Source organism: Oryctolagus cuniculus, chromosome 16, assembly GCF_051225735.1.
Source record: "Oryctolagus cuniculus isolate XC-2025 breed Fujian yellow rabbit chromosome 16, ASM5122573v1, whole genome shotgun sequence".
NCBI classification, from domain to species: Eukaryota; Metazoa; Chordata; class Mammalia; order Lagomorpha; family Leporidae; genus Oryctolagus; species Oryctolagus cuniculus.
This window is the reverse complement of record NC_142882.1, coordinates 60,958,795-60,976,777: the sequence shown is the minus strand read 5'-3', so window position 1 is coordinate 60,976,777 and position 17,983 is coordinate 60,958,795. Positions and strand designations below refer to the sequence as shown.

The following is a 17,983-nucleotide window of genomic DNA, read 5'->3' as shown; positions in this document are numbered from 1 at the left end:
TTGAGCTGTGAGTACAGTCTTGCTATTTTCCAGACAAAGACACAGAAGCTTGGAGAAGGTACCTTGCCCAATGTCACACAGCTAATACGCAATAAAATCAGACCACCCAGCAACCCAGGTTTTCTGAATCCCAGTCCAGTGCTCTTTGCCCTACATTTCAGAAGTTCTTACACAAATGAGGTAACCAGAGTTTGTCAATGACAACAAAGGAAACACTGATCAAAAAGGATCTGAACTTGCACTTGGAGAGCTGGCTTTTAACAGAATATTCATTCAACAAGTCCCTAGGCTATGCACACAAGATGCAAATGGCAGAGTGGCCCTGAGGTTGGGATGACCCAGGAACCTGCCCTGGGCCAGCAGTGTCCTAGAATCCTTTCCCTGCACACGGGATCCCTTGGGGCTGGCATCTTTCCAAGACAGAGCCTCACGGTCACTCCAGCGTGGATCCACGCTGACCACTGGGCCCGTGTAGCCGGGAACCTCATGGAGAAGCCCTGCAGTGTTTCAGGCATCCTGCCATCCTGGAATCTGGCCCAAGGGGCACAAACCTGGGCACTGCATTCCCCCAGGCTCACTCCAGAGCCCCGGATTCCTGCCATCACATCCTGCACTCACGGAGCTGGGCCTCGGGAGGTGAGGTGAGGACAAGACAACATGCCCAGGTGTTGACTCCAGCTTAGGCTCAGCCTCAGGAGGCCAGGCCGCAGCAAAACAGCTTGTCCTGGCCAGCACTGTCATAAGCATAGATGATCACACCCCAGGCTAAAAAGGCGGAAAACCAGTAGGCAATGAAACCGTTTTGTCATCCAAGGACAATAAAGTTTATGTATTCCCAGATGTGGGTCCTCCCACTTAATCAAGGCAGAGGCCCATTCCAGTGAAAAGAGCTTTTCTCCAGCAAAATGGGAAGGCGGCTTCTTTGGGGCTAAATTTAGACTTTACCCACAGGGGCAGGGCTCCAGTGCCTCAGGGCTGCAGGCAGAACAAGCGAATGGTTCAGTGTCCCTTCTGGCTGCAGGCAGCTCCAGAGCCAAGCCAGCCAGCGGGAGTCCTAACTGTTCCTAGCACAGGAGTGTGGGCAGCACAGCCCCCTGACTGGCCTGATTGCATCTCTGGGGCGTGGGGCTTTGGTCACCCTGTTGGTGCATCAATTCCATTTCAGTGCATGCCAAGGAACAGCTGCTCTGAGGAGTGGGGTTCAGAGTCCCTGCGAAGTCCAGGTGTCAGAAGCCCACGCTGCTGCAAGGTGTCTGGAAGCTCTGCACTGAGAAGGCGATGCTTGGCTAGAGGGCCAAATTCACGTGCAGGCTGGTGCGTGTCCAAAGAGGGGAGAATCACTTCCGGACATCACATAAGGCTTCGGTGGGGAAGTCTGGAATTTTCTCCTGGGCCAAGGTCCCTCCCCCATATAAAGTCATCAATGTCTTCTCCCTAAGTCAGCTGTTTTTCGAAGTGGCCCTTGAATAATTGTAGCAGTATTTTGAGAGACAGCCCCTACCAAAGGAAGTCAAACGAGTTCCCTTCATTTCTCAGCTTAGCCAAGGAACTGAGAAGATGGAGGAAGCTGGTATTTTCCCAAAGGGAGCCTGGGCCCAAGATCTAACTTCCCAGGAAGTGTGTGACAGCACATATCCTACTGTGGTCCCCAATGCACTACTGCTTAACCTAATCCCAGCTGGCACCAGGAAGAGCTGGCATGCCTTGGGGGGGATGGCAGCTATCAGAACTGGGAGTGTCCTTCCCATCCAGCATTCCTGCAGAGCAGAACCAAGGAATCCTCCAGGAGTGACACAAGATCACATGCCTGTCCCTTGAAATGTGTCCCCTGCCATGCAGATGCAGCTCCAATGTCAGCGCTTTGGATGTTTCCTACAGCCAGAGTTAAACACCACTGGCTCTCCACTGGGCTCTCTCGGGCCTGTGCCCGTAGCTCAGTGACAGCACTGCCTCCTCTCTGTAGTCACTAATGGCACAGAGCAGCCTCTCTCAGCGACAAAGGAGGAGTCCTGCTCTGTTTTATTTCAAATCTCTAATTCCTGGTATATAGTAGACCTTCTATAGACATCAGAGGAATGATACTTGAGTGAATGAATGATACTCTAATGTCTAACAGACGTCTTTAAAAATATTGGTGTCCTCCTTAATAAAAGAGACTGTATGAAACCCAGGATGATAGAGTTGCTTAAAAACAGAGGCACCCCAGGACTGCCCAGCCACCTCTCTCCACCCCATGAAGGCAGGACAGGGTTCTCTTCAGAGGGAGGAAGCCCATGTTCATGTGTGAGATCCCCAACTGGTTCTTCTTAAATGGAAAGAATGGCCCTACCTTGTGTCTCTTTCTCTCTGCTTGTCCAGAAGTGGCAGTGCTATGTTCCAGTGGTTCCCTAGCAACAAACAAAAGCAGGATCTCAAGGACCATCACTATCTGGAGTATCACCCCTTACCAACCGCCCAGCCTGCCTGTCCCTGTGCCAATCACCTGGTCATGGAGAGTCACCACAGAGAGTTCCTAGACTGTACCAGACACACTCATGAGGGCAGCTCCTTTCAAGAACTCACTCCACCAGCCCTGGCCTGAACTACTTACAGGGATGGTCTAGGAAACAGAGACTTTAGTCATCTCCTTAAGGAGGAGAATTCTCAGATTACCAAGCACAGGCAATTACCCTATCTTCTAATACTAGTGCCAAGGATGTAAATTTCCCAAAGAGAATCATGCATGTGTCATTAATCCTGAGCCAAATTTTGCTCTGCATCTCACTCAGCCAACCCAGAAGGCAGGATGAGAATGAAAATCCTATTAAGAAAAATAAACAATTTTTTGTTTGTTTGTTTCACAATAGCCAGACATTTCCAAAGAGGCTTGGGCTGCAAGGCAACGTGCTAAACAAAAATACTGGGAGATTGCTTAATGGAAGGCCAAAGAGGGCTGACATGTATATTTCCTTTAAAAATAAATACATATAAATGACTTTAAACAGTCATGTGCATTTCAACTTGATGTTGAAAGACAGTGGCCTCAGCAGGTAGGAGCTGTTGCCCTCTACTGGATGGAATGTCACAAAGATGTGCTTTCATACTTGCAGGTGCCTGGATGCTCTGTATTATTCCAAGGGTACAAGGACGGTGATGGTGGTGATGGTGGTGATAATGAGAATCAGGATGGAGAGGAGGCAGTGGGAGGAAGAGGATGGAGGAGAGAATGGTAACCCTGACAATGAGGGGGATCCCTTAGATTTATACAGCACTCCAGGGTCCTATGAAGCACACTCATAGAATTGACTTACTTGAGCCTCACCACGATCCGGTGAAGAAGGTGGTGTTGCAAACACGGTGGCTTTGGCAAAGAAGTCAAATCTGGTGCCCACAGACTCAGGACTCGTAAGGGGCAAAGCTCAGATTTGGTCTCTGGCTTTGTAAATCTAAGCTCTGGAATGGTTTCCCTTCACTCTACTTATTTGGTGGGTCTCGCTGATATTTACTTGAAACTAACTATTTGAGGAGAGTCTCTTTTATGTGTTGAAGTTATGATTCATTCATAAATTCAGTCACAAACATTTATTATATACCCATTCTATGCCTAACCCTTGAGCTCTAAATTAAGACCAGCTAAGAACAAGGCACAAGTCCATTGCTTATGGGACTCTCAAGGAGCAGTCAGCAAACTAGGGAACAATTCAATAAAGGCCATGATGTCAGAGAGTGAGAAATATCGGGAAGTACCAAATCAGGGTGAAGTCACACAGTGGCCTCACAATGAGCATGGTTGGCACACTTTGGTAGCTAGAATCTTCAGGAAGGTGACTTATAATAAGACCAACCTTGGTCTTCCCCAAATCTAAGTCTGAAATTCTTGGTGACCTGAGACATTTGCCAAGACACCCCCTTTAAGAAACCTCTGGAGTATATAGGTAGAAAGCAATCCCCCTAGTTAACAAACATTAACAGAATTTTCTCAGTAACTCATGGAAAATGCATATTATGAAAACAAACTATGCATACTTATTTCTAAAATATCTGTATGGCTGTTAGGCATTCAGGGTTGGGAATCCTATTTTCTGCCAAAGGCCATTTGGATACTTATAACATCATTCATGGGCCATACAAAATACCAACGCAAAAATTAGCCTGCTATACATCCACTGAATTTCAAGTCAAACCTACAGTTAGTTCCCTTGGCACGGGCCTTATACAGTCCTTGGGCCAGAGGTTCCCCATGTATGAATCAGCTACATGACTTTAGCAGCTTTAATCTATAAAACCTCGAAACAATACAAAAATCCTTCAATAGGCACATGGTAATATAAAGTGTGGTGTATCCATATCATGGACTACTACTCAGCAACAAAAAGGAACAAACTACTGACACACCCAACAAATTGGGTGGGTATCAAGGGCATTCAGCTGGTTAGGAAAAAAAAACAATCTGCAAAGGTTATACACTGTCTCCCTCCACTGGTATAACATAATTGAAATGACAACAGTGAGGTGGAGGACTGATAAGTGGAGCCCGTGAACTGCAAAGAGGAAGAGGGTGTGCCTACACGGTGACACTGTCTTATGGAGATGAAACAGCTCTGGAACTTGATGTGGTATAAATCTATACATGTGATAAATATCATGGAATTACACCCAAAGCATTAAGAAAGGAATGCATGGAAAAACTGGCTTAACACCAATAATCTACTTGATGATTTTGAGCCAATCAATATCCTTGCTTCATAATGGAAGAGACCATGAGGAAAGTTAAGTGATGGGTATACTATTGTTATAACTAATTGTGGTCTATTTCAAAATTAAAAGAAAGAAGAAGAAAAGGTGAAGATGAAGATGAAGATGAAGATGAAGGAAGAGGAGGAGGAGGTGGAGGGAGGGAGGCATGGGCTGCACGTTTGGAACCTCCAGGCTGACTCTCATTTCATCAGGCTGTTACTCTTACAGAGGCACCCTTACACAATACGCTCATGAAGCAGTCACTCTACAACTGAAAAAAAAAAAAAATAAAGAAGAAATCAGGGTCCACAATAAATACAAGTTTTCAGCTTGAACAGAAAGCTTTGCATGGAAAATTCCCTCCATCAGCACAAGACCTTCCAGCCTCATGCAGTAGAGAAGAGTGTGAGGACTGGGGATGCGTCCAGCTGGGGAAGATTCTTCACCCTTTGGCTTCTTCACTGCCCTCTGTGGTTTGCAGAGCCCACAGCAGTACCCGCAAAGTCCCCATTCACAGCATTCATGACTGATGCTGGCATTGGTGGGATCTACAGGAGCCATTAGTGGCTCATGTGGCAATGACTCCCAGAGCTGGAGTCACACCATAAAGAGCCTGGAGGAGGGTGGCGTTTGGCCTGCTGTTAAAGACATTGGGCCACATCCATGTCTGAGTGCCTGGATCCAAGACCTGGCTATGCTCCCAATTTTAGCTTCCTGTTAATGTGGACCCTTGGAGGCAGCAGGTGATGGCTCAAGTATTTGGGTCTCTGCCACCCATGTGAGAACTCCAGATTGAGTTCTGGGCTCCTGGCTTCTGGCTAGCCCAGCCATGGCCATTGCAGGAATTTGCAGAACAGCTGGGGGCTTTTCTGTCTGACTCTGTCTCTGTCTCTCTGCTTTTCAAAAAAATAATATAACAAGCAGCCTACAGAAGCCATGGAGTCTGGCACTTTGGCACTGCAGGGGCTGGGATAGGGCATCTTGGTGGGAATTCAGTCAACTTTGAAGTGCGTATTTTTATTTTAAATGGAGAGATTGGATTAGATGAGTCTCAAGACTATTTCAGCCCTAACAGTCTGCATTTCCATGAGTCACCTAATGCAGCCACTGTGATTCAGCATTCACTTGGGCTCTTTGCTCCATTTCCTGGCAGCCAAGTGAAGTCACCTATGCTTTGTGCCAAGTGTTTGACACTCATCATAGACAGCTTGTATTATTGACTATAGTTTTATTTGAGTATCTTGTCTCACAACTAAATTGTAAGTTCCCCCTGAGAACATAACCGACTATGATTTGTAACCCTTGGTTTCTTTTGCCATGTGAAACTGTAGAGTTTAACTGAACAGGACTCAATGCCTAAAAATAATTAGAGTTGAAAATACTGATACATTTGACTATTCGATTATATAAAAAGTCAATAAGCATTGCAGATTAAAAAGCCAAAAATTGAATGGGAAATTAGGCAACATATTTGCAAAAACATATCGATTAAAAAGATAATAGGCCATACATGAATAAGCAATGCTCAAAACAAAACAACAAATGGCCAATAAGTGAATAGAAAGATATTCAATCCCACTATCAAAGACATGAAAACTGAAACAATGAAATGCTGGGCTTTTGTTTTAATTTGTTTTTCTCTGTTAGGTCAGCAAAATTAAAATAAATCAATATAGACATTCTCATACCATGCTTAGTGGGACTGTTAAGATAATGATGGAGCTGGAATAAAATTTGGTAGAAAGCAAAAGTCTTAAAAATAGGCCCAATTATTTTATCTCTTAGTGATTTGCCTTAAAAAATAATAATCAGGAGCAGATGTTTACTCAGGACATCCACATTCTATATTGGAGTCCCTGAGTTTGCATCCCAACTCTGCTTCTGATTCCAACTCCTCTCTATTATGCACACAGGGAGGTAATGGTGATGGCTCAGGTAACTGGGTCCCTACCACCCATGTGAGAGACCCAGATCAAATTCCAGGTTCCTGGCTTTGGCCTACTCCAGCCAAGACCATTGCTGGCATCTGGAGAGTGAACCATCAGGTGGAACATCTCACTCACTGTCTGTCTCTGTCTCTGTATCTGAGCATTGCAGATAAATAAAAAATAAATCAGTACTTAAATAATAATCAGGGAACAAGGAGACAAACACAATAGTCATTGCAGAGTTACTTGTAGAAGTATAAATTTGTTCATTAATAGAGGAATATAAACACCATTTAAAGATATAGTTGCATTTTTATTCAATAGTTAAAGATAACTGCACAGATAAAGCTCTACACTGCTGATTCCAGACTAGGTTAGAAAAGGAAATGTGCAGTGTAATAGTATTTGTTTAAGTTTTTAAAATACAGAAAACAGAGTAGGGCATTTGGCACAGAAATAAAGATGATATTTGGGATGTCTGCCTCACACATCAGAGTGAATAGGTTCGAATCCTAGCTCCACTTCCATTTCCAGCTTCCTGCTGGTGTGTGTCCTGGAAAGGAATGGATGATGGCTCAAATACTTGAGTCCCTGCCATCCATATGGGAGACCCAAATTGAATTCTAGACTCGTGGCTGGGGCCTGGCACAATCCTGACTGTTACAAGCATTTGAGAAGTGATCCAGTAGATGAAAGATCTCTCTCGTCTCTCCCTCCCCTCCCCTCTCTCCCTCTCCTCTCCCTCCCTTTTCCCTTCTCTCCCCCTGCTTCAAATAACTTTAAACATTTAAAATGAGTTATTCATTATAAAATGAGTAAAATACAGAAAACAGTATTATTTTTGTCCAATAGATACATAGGAAAGGTATAAAAGTAAAAACCATAAAAGATCTTCATCTAATTCAAAGCAGTGTTTGAGGGAGAAGGGTAAGATGGAGAAAGAATACAAGTGGGTCTTCGATTATTTTTGTGATAGTTTTTAAAAGAAAGTTTAGATTAAGTAAGAAAACGCACATATAGTCCTTGTGCAGTATCTGGCTTAACAAACAGAAATATGAATTATCTGTATAATATGGCTAAGCGTAAGTGCAATCCTAGAGGTGGGTTTTGACTGTCATGGAGAAAACAATAGCGAGTAAAAACCAAGGAACAAGTCTGGTCATGAATAAATGGGGAACTGTATGTTGGGGGTGTTTCCTATGCGAGGTGTGTAACACCCATCGTCTTATTGAGCCCTCACAGTCACCTCTGATATGATTTTACTGGGCCCATTTCATTAACTAGGAAACTGAGGCTCAACCAGATTATGTAATTTGAACAAAATCATCTTTCTCTCTCAATGAAAGATCAAGGATGTGAATCCCTGCTGGTTTGATTGCCAAGTCTCATGTTTGTTTGTTTGTTTGTTTGTTTTACACATCACACTGAGTATAGAAGTAAAGAACTAGAAGACATTCTACACAGTTGCTGGAAGCCTTGCGAAGAAGTCAAGGTGATCACCCTACTAAATCTGGGGATGGATTTGCCTTCAATTTCCTCAGAAGCCGACCCCCCTGCTGGGGACTGGCTCACTGATCTGTTAAACAAACCTTCCTGCTGGCAAGATGGGATACGGAATACAAGTAGGAAGCTGCCAGCAGATCCCAGCACCCGCACTGTTACCAGCCGGATTTTCACCAAAGCCCTCAGTCCCAGGAGGCTGGGAGCACCCTGGTTTTGTCACTTTGCTGAGGTCCAAACAAGAGTGTGAAAAACAAGTACACAAGAAGCACTTAGCATAAAACCAATGCTTGGGTTGGGGAACTGGGGGAGAGAGGGGCACATAATTTGTGAAACATTTAAAATTTCCCTTTCTGTTAAAAGTGCCAAGATTCCAAGCATAAGGGTTGGGGGGAAGGGGAGATGGTGCTATTCTTACTGCAGATAACTGCTCACTAGAAACTTCTGGATAAACAACAGACGAGCCATTTCAGTGGAGCATGTATCAGCTCCATTGCTATGGACCAATTGTAAAAGAAATTTGTCTCTTTTACAGCAAAGAGGAATCCTATTAGGGCCTTTTTGAGGTCCCCTGTCTCCCTCATGGAGCCTGAAGGGTTATAATCTTTTACCAAGGCTCTGTGAGACCTAAGATTTAGCATAAAATTGGGATCCTAACTTTCTTTTTTTTTTTTTTTTTTTTTTTTTTTTTTTTAATTTTTTTTTTTAATTTTTGATAGGCAGAGTGGACAGTGAGAGAGAGAGACAGAGAGAGAAAGGTCTTCCTTTGCCGTTGGTTCACCCTCCAATGGCCGCCGCTGCAGCCGGCGCACCGCGCTGATCCGATGGCAGGAGCCAGGATCCAGGTGCTTTTCCTGGTCTCCCATGGGGTGCAGGGCCCAAGCACCTGGGCCATCCTCCACTGCACTCCCTGGCCATAGCAGAGAGCTGGCCTGGAAGAGGGGCAACCGGGACAGAATCCGGCGCCCCGACCGGGACTAGAACCCGGTGTGCCGGCGCCGCAAGGTGGAGGATTAGCCTATTGAGCCACGGCGCCGGCCCTAACTTTCTAAAGAATTGAGTACTCCATCTTCCAGGTTCCTTAAACCCATTTTCTTCCATGGAATCAGTGAAACAACTCTGATCTTGAAGCCCTGTAAACTGAAACAGGACTACTTGTGTAAATTTCAAGGGAAAAATCTCACGTCTGATATGTGGGCCATGCAGCATTCACCAAAATGCCCAGCACTATAACCAGAGACATCCAAACTACAAACCTGGACGAGGAGCTGATTTCATGATGTGGACCGCCTTCCTCAAACCACTGAAAACAAGACTCCTCGTTGGAACAGACTCTTAGCCGTCTTCAATTCTCCTTGCTATCTATCCCCTACCTCTTTCACGTAGCAGATAACGCTGTAGTCAGAGTTTCACCATCAGTGGCTTCTGGTAGTAACTTACTGAAATGCCAGACCTGTGATGCCAAATCCAGATCTTTTCACGACTTAAGGGATCTACAGTTCTACCCAGAGGGTAACCCTAGCAACATTCCTAACACTACTGTTGTTTAAAGTACACCAGTAGCTGCTGCTGTAGAGTCAGACTTGGAGACCCACTGTTTGTTGTCCCTGCTTTAATTTAACCTGCTCATGGGATGCTAGATTTCCTGTTAACTGTGTAGTTGCTAACACTTGTTGCATGGGGATAAAGAGAATGAACAGGCTGCTTGGTTGAGATGGCCAAATGCCCCATTTAGCTCATTCTTTGGTTTGCTTCATGGTTAAAGGGCATACTCCAAACTCTTGGTATTATCTTCCTGAAAGTCATAATACTGATCAGCCTGGTGAATTGTACCCTATCAAAAAGTCTTAATTAAATGTCTACATGTAGCCATGTGCTAAACACTACATGGTCTACTCTGTCTGGCTGAAATGATGAAAATGCCAGGGAATACATAACCATAAACCAAGAATGATGAAGCCAAAATCTCAAAATAATGTTCACTGAGAGTGGTACTGATGCCCTAAGTTTTGGGTATGTTCTCATTCTCACCTAAGTGACAGCATGACCAAAAGGAATAATTGCCAAAAACAATTTACAGGAAGCCATCAGCTTAGTCAATTTCCTGCACTAGGTCAATACAGTCACTAATCCCAAAGTAACATGTCACCAAGCCCAAATAAACTGTGTAAGATATTGGCTGTCTTCTTTTTTTCCTTTTTTTTAAATGTGATAAAACTGTAGTTTTCTGTCAATTTTTAATTTTATTTTTAATAAGTTTTTAACAGATCCAATGTTATGTGTAGATCCTCCCTTCCTCCCCTCTCCCTCTCTCTTTCTCCTTTTTTGTTTTACTTTTTGAGATAACATATTTTAAAATTAAATTATAGTAAGCAGGCTTACAAGTAAAAATCAAAAATACCGCAGTTAAGTAGAAATATAGACAATGGTTATAAACAGTAACTGAATGGAAAAATGACCATTTCACCCATATAAATTTTAAAGTAATCACAAATCATTAAAACTCTAGTAGTATAACATTATTAACCATTGGTTTGATAAAGTTAGAAAATCAAGTTTTATAAAACTATATTTGCAGCAATACTGATACATACACACTTTTTTTTTTTTTTTTGTGACAGGCAGAGTGGACAGTGAGAGAGAGAGAGAGAGAAAGGTCTTCCTTTTCCGTTGGTTCACCCCGCAATGGCCGCTGTGGCCAGCACACCGCACTGATCCAAAGGCAGGAGCCAGGTGCTCCTCCTGGTCTCCCATGCAGGTGCAGGCCCAAGCACTTGGGCCATCCTCCACTGCCCTTCCGGGCCACAGCAGAGAGCTGGCCTAGAAACAGGGCAACCAGGACAGAATCCGGCGCCCCGACCGGGACTAGAACCTGGGGTGCCGGCGCCGCAGGCGGAGGATTAGCCTATTGAGCTGCGGCACTGGCCACATACACACATTTCTTTCAGCATGCAGTATTTGTCTTTCAGGGTCCAGCTTATTTCACTCAACATGATGTCCTCCAGCTGCATCCATTTTTCTAAATAATATTATATATTGTTTTGTATATATGCCATATTTTCTTTATCAATTCATTTGATGATGGGCACCTTGGATGGTTCCCAATTTTGGTTATTGTGAACAGTGCTGCTATAAACATAGTGGTGCAGCTATCTCTTTGATGAGTCTTTTGAGTATATACCCAGTAATGGGATTGCTGGATCATATAGAAAGTCTATTTCTAGTTTTTAAAAATCTCCACATTGTTGCCTACAGTGGCTGCACTAACTTACACTCCCACCAACAGTGTATAAGTGTTCCCCCTTCTCCATATTCAACAGAATGAGAAAAACATTTGCAAAGCACCTATCTGACAAAGGATTAGTATCTTGGATATCTTAGGAACTTACAACACTCAACAGCAGTCAATCCAGTTGAGAAAATTGGCAAAATTGGCAAAAGACTTTAATAGACAGTTATCAAAAGAAGAAACACAAATAGCCAACAAATATATGAAAAAATGCTCAACATCGCTAGCCATCAGGAAAATGCAAATCAGACCACAACGAGGTATCATGTCACACTGTCAGAATGGCTAAAATCCAAAACACAGAGAGTAACAAATGCTGGAGAGGATGTAGAGAAAGTGGAAACACTTACACACAGTTAGTGGGAATGTAAATTAGTGTAGCCACTGGTGAAATCAGTGTGGAGATTTCTTTAAAAAATAGGTTTCGACAAGGATGAAGAAACAAGGAACCCAGTAATTTGGAAAGAACTTAGAATCTGCAAAGAAATTAGTAATGTTAAACATTTCCTCAATGTTGGGGCAAGCTACAAACTTCCAAAAACCTGTATAACTATCGTAGGCTGAATAATACCTTATCCTTAAAAACAAAGAAACAAAAATTGAAGAGTTCTGAATCCTAATCCCTCATTTCTGTGGATGTTACTTTATGACAAAAAGAAATGCTGAAATATGAGTCAGTTGAGGATCTTGCAATGCAACTGCATGCAATCTAACCAGAGGGAAGCAGAGCGATGTTTGACCACAGAAGAGAAGGCAGCAGTGTGGCCGCGGCTGGGGAACTGTGACTACAAACCGAGGAAAAGCGGAAGCACAGCACCAGAAGCTGGCAAGGGAAAGGAAGAGGCTGCAGCCCCGAGAGCCTGTGGCCTCCGTTTCAGCCCTGTGCTGATGATTTTGGACTTCCGGCCTCCAGAGCTGCTGCAGAATAAAGTTCCCTTGGCCTAGGATTCCAAGTAGGTGGCACGCTGTTATAGCAGCTGCAGGAAACCCACATGATAACTAAGATCCAATTGTGAGTTGCTCTGCTGTTCCATTACATAATCACCACACATCATCTGGTCACTCAAACTTTGCTAATAAACATAAACAATTATAAATATGCTAGAATGTCTACCCGTAGCAGTTTAGACAGATCATAATATTTTGTTAATCAGAGTACAATGCAACCATAAAAGAATATGGCAAAAATATGCTTGCTGGCATCACCTTATGTTTATAATATAATTAAACAAAATACACAAAAAAGTATCAGTTATGTGATTTTTTTTTAGGATTTAAGTTTTGATCCATTTGGAATGTATCCTGGTATATGGCATGAGATATAAAAATGATATTGAATAAAAAATCTCTTGGGGCTGGCGCTGTGGCGCAGTGGGTTATCGCCCTGGCCTGAAACGCCGGCATCCCATATGGGCACTGGTTCTAGACCCAGCTGCTCCACTTCCGATCCAGCTCTCTGCTATGGCCTGGGAAAGCAGTAGAAGATGTCTTTGAGCCCAACTGCGTGGGCCCCTACACCCGTGTGGGAGACCGGGAAGAATCTCCTGGCTCCTGGCTTCGGATTGGCACAGCTCGGCCGTTGCGGCCATCTGGGGAGTGAACCATCGGATGGAAGACTATCTCTCTCTCTCTCTCTGTAACACCGACTTTCAAGTAAATAAATAAATCTTTAAAAAAAAATCTTACCGGAGGACGCTGTGGTGAGAGGCTCCGAGAGTGGTGGCAGTGGACAGGGGCCACGGCGCACTTGGGGCCAGGGCCAGGGGCCCCTTCTTCCTCCGTGCTAGGCCGGGTCAGCCCCTGGGCTCGCGGGCCCCCTTCGGGGCGCGCTCCCGTTGTCCCGAGTCTGGAGCCTGGTCATTCCTCACGCTAGAGTGCGAGCGCCTCGACTGCAGGGACCTGGGCATTTGGCAGAGCTTTCTGTGCTGTGTGCCCAGCCCAGTGCTGGCGTCGGTGGGAGACACAGATTTTGGCTGTGGAAGGGGGGAAGCGTAGCCAGCAGACCCCTGCCAGCGCTGCAGAAACACTTTGGAGACCACAAACCCGTCCTCCTTGAAAGAGTTCCTGAAGTCCAGGAACCTCGGCCTGTCAGCAGAAGACGCGGGCGCCGGCAGGGTGCACCGGAAGGAAGCCTCGCGGTGCAGGCTGGGATTGAGCCACACGCGGTGCAGGCTGGGATTCAGCCACGCGCGCTGGGGTGCGGCCGTTGCTCAGGGGCTGGCGACCTGCCGGAGGAGGACAAGGACAACGGTGGCTGGCGCAGACCCACTCCTCCAGGGTCTCGGCCAGCACGTCCGTCGCCCGGCGGCACGTACCTGTCCTCCTCCGCCCCGTCGGAGCAGGCAGGGCCCGGGTCTCTGCCCGCGCGGACTCTGAGTGACCCTAACGCCGGGGTCTCCCCGACATCACCAGCGGGGAGTCCCGGCAGGGCCTCTGAGGCTCATGGAGAGTCCAGGGGAGACAGGCATCTGCGGACGCTGCGGGCAAGTCATGAAGCCGGTGAGGGCGCTCGAGCGGAAACGAGAAGCCGAGATGGTCAAGGAGGAAAGCGACTTCCTGGAATCCGGGGAGCAGAACCTCGAGGCAGAAAATAACGTCGTGAAGTTGAAACAGGAAGTAAACTTGCTGCGGGCACAGGCGACCGACTTCAAGTGGAAGAACGAAGCCCTCCGGTCAGGCCAGGGCGCCAGCCTGACGGTGGTGATGCAGAACACGGACGTGGCCTTGCAGAACCTCTGCGAGGTCATGAACAACGCTCACACATCCATAAAGCAACTCGTTTTCCGTAGCCAAAATGGTGCATCGTGTGGCCCAAATCCTTGAATCCATAGACCGGATTTCAGAAATTAAGGACGAGAGCCTTGCGACGCGGCTCCCGCCCAGGCTGGGTCGCCGCCCTTGCCCAGAACAAGGCCTCATCACCGGCCCGCGGAGGAACGGCTGCCAACAGTCAGTCACACGCCATTTTCTGACAGCTGCCGTGAGATGCTGATCACCTATTGGAAGACATTTTTGTAAAAGACATTTCAAAATTGCTAGACATGAAAACTGCAGTTCCTTTTTTTTGGCTGTTTTCATGTAGATGTTATTTTCTAAATAAATTTCCTTCTCCCACTCCCATTCCAGTTGACAACTTTGTTGTCCAAATAAATTCTAACGTTTACAACCCCTTATCAAGCAGGGCATCATTCTTGCACTGATTCTGCGTGTATTAAATTCCCATATACTCAGGTTTATCTTAGGCTTTTCATTTTGTTTCACTGCTCTGTCTGCTTGTTCATGCGTTAGAACCTCATGGTTGCCAAAACTGAGTAGTGCATTCGTGTGTGCACACGCATGCGTGCACACAATGCTCCTTTTAGAGGTGATTTTGAAGTCTGATCCACAGAGTTTTTGCTATGCTTCTGAAGTTTGTTCCTAGGTATATTCTCTCTTCTATTGCTATTAAACCTGTTTGTTTTTCCTTCACTTTCTGATAGCTGTTTCACTTCTGTAAGCTATTTTTCCCTTTATGAACTTTGTACTCTGGTGTATTACTGGTGCTTTCAGATTTTACAGGTATACAGGAGTGATACCTATAAATAGTGATAGTTATATATCCTTCTTTCCTATTTTTTGTAGCTGCAACTTTTTTCTCTTGTCTAATTCTATCAGCTTCTAGTAAGGCAATAAAAAAACCACTGGTGTCTCTAGAATATTTCTGACTTTGGTAAGAATGCTTTAGCATTAAGTTTGGTTTATCCTAAATTTGGCCTTGAGGTAGGGTCAAGGAAACATCTGCCTATTGGTAATGTGCTGAGTGGTTTATCAAGAATGGACATGAGGTGATGACAAAAGAACTTTCAGCATGTATGAAGTTACCATTTTCAGATTAATAGGATTTGTCAATTTCTTCAAATTGAACCAACTCTACATACCCAGACTATTTACTTAAATATAACGTGTTATTGCTTCAATATGCTGCTGAATGGTATTTTCCAAAATTTAGTTTAGGATTTTAATGTGAATATTCATAAGAGAAATAACTAATTATTTTGAAATCTGGGGTTTTGGCTACCAGTGTAATGTGCTTTGATAAAATTGCAAGCGCCAATTGAAATTTCTTTTGTTTTTTACAATTTATTGATTTGAAAGACATAGTGACAGAGAGATCTTCTATTCTCTGGTTCACTCCCCAACCCAACCTCAAGTTAGCACAAAGTCAGGAGCCAGGAGCACCATGAAGGTCTCCCACATTGGTGGCAGTGGACCAAGTATTTGGTCATTTTCCACTGCCTTCCTTGGTGCATTAGAAGGGAGCTGGTTCAGAAAGAGAGTAGCTGGGACTTGAAGTGGCACTCAGTTATAGGATGCAGAGGTCTCAGTGGTGGCTTAATCCATTGTGCCACAGATACTTCATTCTATGTTCTGTGGTTTTTCTACACTATGAGATTTTTAAAGTACTTTTATTATTTATTTATTTAAGAGAGAGAGAGAATCTTCCACCCACTTGTTCACTCCTCAAATGGCTACAATAGTTAGAGCTGAGCTTATCCAAAGCCAGGAATCAGGAGCTTCCCACAGGTCTCCCGCATGGATGCAGGAGCCCAAGCAGTTGGGCCATCCTCTGCTGCTTTCCCAGGATCATTAGCAGAGAGGTGGATCATAAGTGGAGCAACCAGGACGGGTGCCCATATGGGATGCCAGCATCCCAGGTGGTGGCTTTACTCTATTACTAATAATACTAATACTAATAATATTACTTTATTATTTCTCTTATAATCTTTTAGCATTTTACATCTTTATAGGAAAAGACAGGAAATTAACTTTCAAGTAGAAGAAAGCTTTTCTATGATTTAGCATCCAGAAGCTATAAAAAAGAATTGATAACATTCTATTACATTTAAAAAAATTTTTCATGAAAAAACCATTATAAGCAGGGCCATAAGTTGGTGAACAAGGGCAATCACTGTGGCATAGCAGGTAAATCATGACTTGGGATGCCTGCATCCCATATCAGAAATCTGGAGCAAGTCCCAGGTACTCCATTTCTATCCAACTTCTTCCTAATGCATCCTGGCAGGCAGCAGGTGATGTCTCAAATACTTGGGCCTCGGCAACCCATGTGGAAGACCCAGAGGCATTACAGACTCCTTACTTCAGCCTGGCCCAGCTGTTGAGAGTATTTGGGAGGAGTGAACCAGTGGTGGGAAGATCTCTCTCTCTCTCTCCTTTTCAAATAAAATTAAATAAGTAAACATGCTTTTAAAAGTTGGAAGCTGGACAACACAGGGCCAGATTTGTGGTTCAGCAGGTTACTGTCATCCCATATTGGAGCACCATTTCAAGGAGTTCTGGTTGCTCTTCTCCCAGTATAGCTCCCTACTGATGCAACCAAGAAACAACAGAAGATGATCCAAATGCGTGGGTCCCTGCCACCCATGCAGGATACCTAGATGGAGTTCTTGGGTCCTGGTTCCAGTCTAGACATTGAAGCCATTTGGGGAGTGAACAAATGAATGGAATGGAAAATCTGTGTGTGTGTGTGTGTGTGTGTCACTCTGCCCTTCAAATAAATAAAATAAATCTCTAATAAATGAAATTTGGGCAAAAATTATGAAAATATTTACAACTTACATAAAAATCAAAGGCTAATATCTTTACATATGGATGAGATATATTTTAAAACCCTTTATATAGAGATAAAAAAATTCAATAGACAAGTTTGCAAATGATATCCCCCTGTAGCTCAAAAAATAACATGTCTCTGTAATATATGAACAGATGCGCACCTCACTAGTAAGACCATTTTTACATGCACTAGTATATGGTCATTCCTTAGTATTCACAAGGAATCTATTCCCAAAATCCACGACACTGAAATGCCTGTATAAACCAGCATGATATTTGCACATAACATAGGTAGATGCTTCCTTATACTCTAAGTCATCTTTGGATTGCTCCTAATACCTAATGCAATGTAAAAGCCATATGCAGATGCCATACTGTATTGTTTAGAGATCAATAAGAGAAAAAAAAAGGATGTAAATGTTCAGTATAAATGAAACCATTGCAGTCCTACCTATACATGGTATTGGTTCACCCCACCAATACAGAAGATAGGCTATACTGAAAAAAGGTTGACGTTTGTTCCTGTGTTCAATGTGGGATGGCTGGGGGGAAGTAGTCTCATGCATTGCAGGTGGAGTGAAAATGCCCTACAGATTCTAAGGAGGGAAATTTGAGATGATCCATCACAAAGGAAACTGCTGTGACCCAGACATTCCACCTGCAGAAACACAAGCTCCATTTCTGGGCCGGCTGGGACTAACAGCCAAACACAGCCTCTGACACCATCTCTGCTTACGGCAAGCCCATAACCTCTCACCGGAAGGGGACAGTTTTCACACAACAGAGGACAGGAGCTGCAACACACCCGACAAAAATCACACTTGCTGATATTGGCCAGGACACTATTTCCAGCTGTTCGTCTTTCCTAGGCTTGACAACAAGGGACCATGCACTGTGAAACAGACCCAAGCCTGCGGTCCCAGCCTTACAGCACCTCTGA

General features: G+C 44.4%; 1 protein-coding gene across 1 annotated transcript; it reads left to right on the top strand.

Moving 5' to 3' along the window:
- Positions 1–333: 333 nt before the first annotated feature.
- On the top strand, positions 334–15,050 carry LOC100340403 (endosome-associated-trafficking regulator 1). The gene is given in 7 exon segments (XM_089315620.1): positions 334–641; positions 3,090–3,208; positions 11,855–11,988; positions 13,141–13,597; positions 13,600–13,930; positions 13,932–14,214; positions 14,216–15,050. Coding segments are annotated over 7 exon segments (1,842 nt in total). The 3' UTR covers positions 14,426–15,050.
- The last annotated feature ends 2,933 nt before the right edge of the window (positions 15,051–17,983 follow it).